The sequence below is a fragment of the Propithecus coquereli genome, unplaced genomic scaffold, assembly GCF_000956105.1.
Source record: "Propithecus coquereli isolate 6110/MARCELLA unplaced genomic scaffold, Pcoq_1.0 Scaffold221, whole genome shotgun sequence".
NCBI classification, from domain to species: Eukaryota; Metazoa; Chordata; class Mammalia; order Primates; family Indriidae; genus Propithecus; species Propithecus coquereli.
This window is the reverse complement of record NW_012147301.1, coordinates 3198220-3200069: the sequence shown is the minus strand read 5'-3', so window position 1 is coordinate 3200069 and position 1850 is coordinate 3198220. Positions and strand designations below refer to the sequence as shown.

At 47.1% G+C, this 1850-nt stretch overlaps 1 protein-coding gene across 1 annotated transcript in view; it reads right to left on the bottom strand.

Annotated features, from left to right (window-relative positions):
* The window catches only part of KIAA0101 (KIAA0101 ortholog), a 9692-nt gene extending 8579 nt beyond the window's left edge, over window positions 1-1113 (bottom strand). The window contains exons 1-2 of the mRNA XM_012644864.1: window positions 930-1113; window positions 556-636 (exon numbers count right to left, since the gene is read on the bottom strand). Of these exons, the coding sequence (XP_012500318.1) occupies window positions 556-636; window positions 930-975 (127 nt within the window). The 5' untranslated portion in view covers window positions 976-1113. The remainder of the gene's footprint in view (window positions 1-555; window positions 637-929) is intronic.
* Between the last annotated feature and the right edge of the window lie 737 nt (window positions 1114-1850).

Sequence of the window (1850 nt, the reverse complement as noted above, 5' to 3'; positions counted from 1 at the left end):
CATTTTCTCATCCTTTCCACACGCAGAAGGAGCAGTGTGAAGCTATTTCCATTGCTGGGTTCCACTTCTACTTTCCCAAAGGCAGTATCAGGAGCTGAAAAGTTAGAAAAAACACACAGACACCACACTCAAAAAGAGAAAGAAAATAAAAAAGAAAGAAAGGAAAAACATGCAGTAACAAAAACAGGAAAATGTTTACACTGTTTAGAAGACAATGTGATCAGCACTGTCAGCCATCATTCTAATTCTCGATCCAGTGAGACAATAGCAAGAAAAATACAAACACTAAACCAAAAAAGAAAACTAGGTTTGCAAATAAATTCTGTCTGTCCCTAACCCTAATCCCAAGGCTTGAGATTCTCTTTCATAAGACCCTACCTCTACCCCATACTACCAAAAGGCCAAGGCCCCCTCATTATATCACAGGGCAAGGAAGAAATTCGGGTGTGAGGATCTCAAAAAAATAATGGCAGGTCAGAGGCTTGAAGGTGCCAGGCCTGATCCCCTTTCAGGAAGGCGTCTCTTACTCCACAATCTTGCAGAGGCTCTTCTTACCTTTCCTTGACGAAAGCGACGCAGAATTAGTGGCAGAGGTGGAGGAACCAAGCACCTTCCTGGGGGCTCGAGAAGCCACCACTGCGAAGAGAGTCAAAGAGGGCGTTCAGAAGGAGGGAAGGTTCGGACACCGAGTCTCAGAGCCACACTCTATCCCAATCCCCGACCCAGAGGCTTAGAGAGGCGAGCCTGGCCACCCAGAACAGCAAGATAACCTTCCCCTGCCCTCGCCAATTCGTCCTGAAGGTAAAGGGGCCGGGTGGCTGCTTTCTAGCCGGCTGGAGTAGTTTGGCTCACAGGCCCCGGGGGAACCCTGGTGGCCGGGTTGCAAGGAGGACGCCCCTGACCTCCACTACCGCGCTCAATCGCCTCACCTTTTCTGTAGGTGCCTGGGACACTGTCTGCTTTAGTCCGCACCATGTTCCAAAGGGAGGAGATGTGAGTAACGAACCGATTTCCCAGCCGAGAGCGATTCGCTGGACAAGGACTTGAAAACTAAAATCCCGCCACAGTTTATATTGGTCTCGTTCCCGCGCGCTCCACGGGCTCTCCCGAGCCGCCGCTCCCATTGGTTCCGCGCCGCTCCCCTCGAACCAATCGCCAGTGTCCAGCGGTGACAGCCGCGAGGCTTCACGCAGGGCACACCCGTCCATCAACCCGCAGAGGTCTGAGATTCGTATCCGCTCAAGGTGGGCGGTGCCAGGACGCTTTCCACGGGTAGCCCGTGTGTGGACGCTGAGAGTCTGAATTAGAGAAATGGGCCTGCTTAGAAAAGAAAACACAGCGGATTACAACTTTTCTTCAAAGTTTCCTTAGGGTCAAATCCATAATGATTGACTTCTGAAAGTGAAACCTTAAATTAAGCTAATTTTTTGATGCAAATCATAATAAAGGAAATTTGAGAACTTCCCTTTAAATACCTCGGACGGCATCTATACTTAATTCTATGGAATGGGGAAAAGGAAGCTAATACCACTTATTTACGAGGCTTTTTAATATTTTTAGGATGTATTCTGCTAAATGCTCATTTGAAAGGCAACCCTGCAAGTGTAAGCATAGCATTGATTGTCTCCAATGAGTTATGCTTGAATTTTATAAAAATAGGCTACTCAGCACTTCAACTGGATCAACAACTACACGGTGTTACACAATTAAAGGATCTAGGCAACAGGTTAAATTAACATTATAATAGTAGGAAATGTATTGGCAATTACCTGTAGTTTTGTCTTAAACCTGGAGTCTAAGATTACAGCCAAAGTCAAGAAGCCCCAGGGTATTCCTTTGTTCTTTGTCCT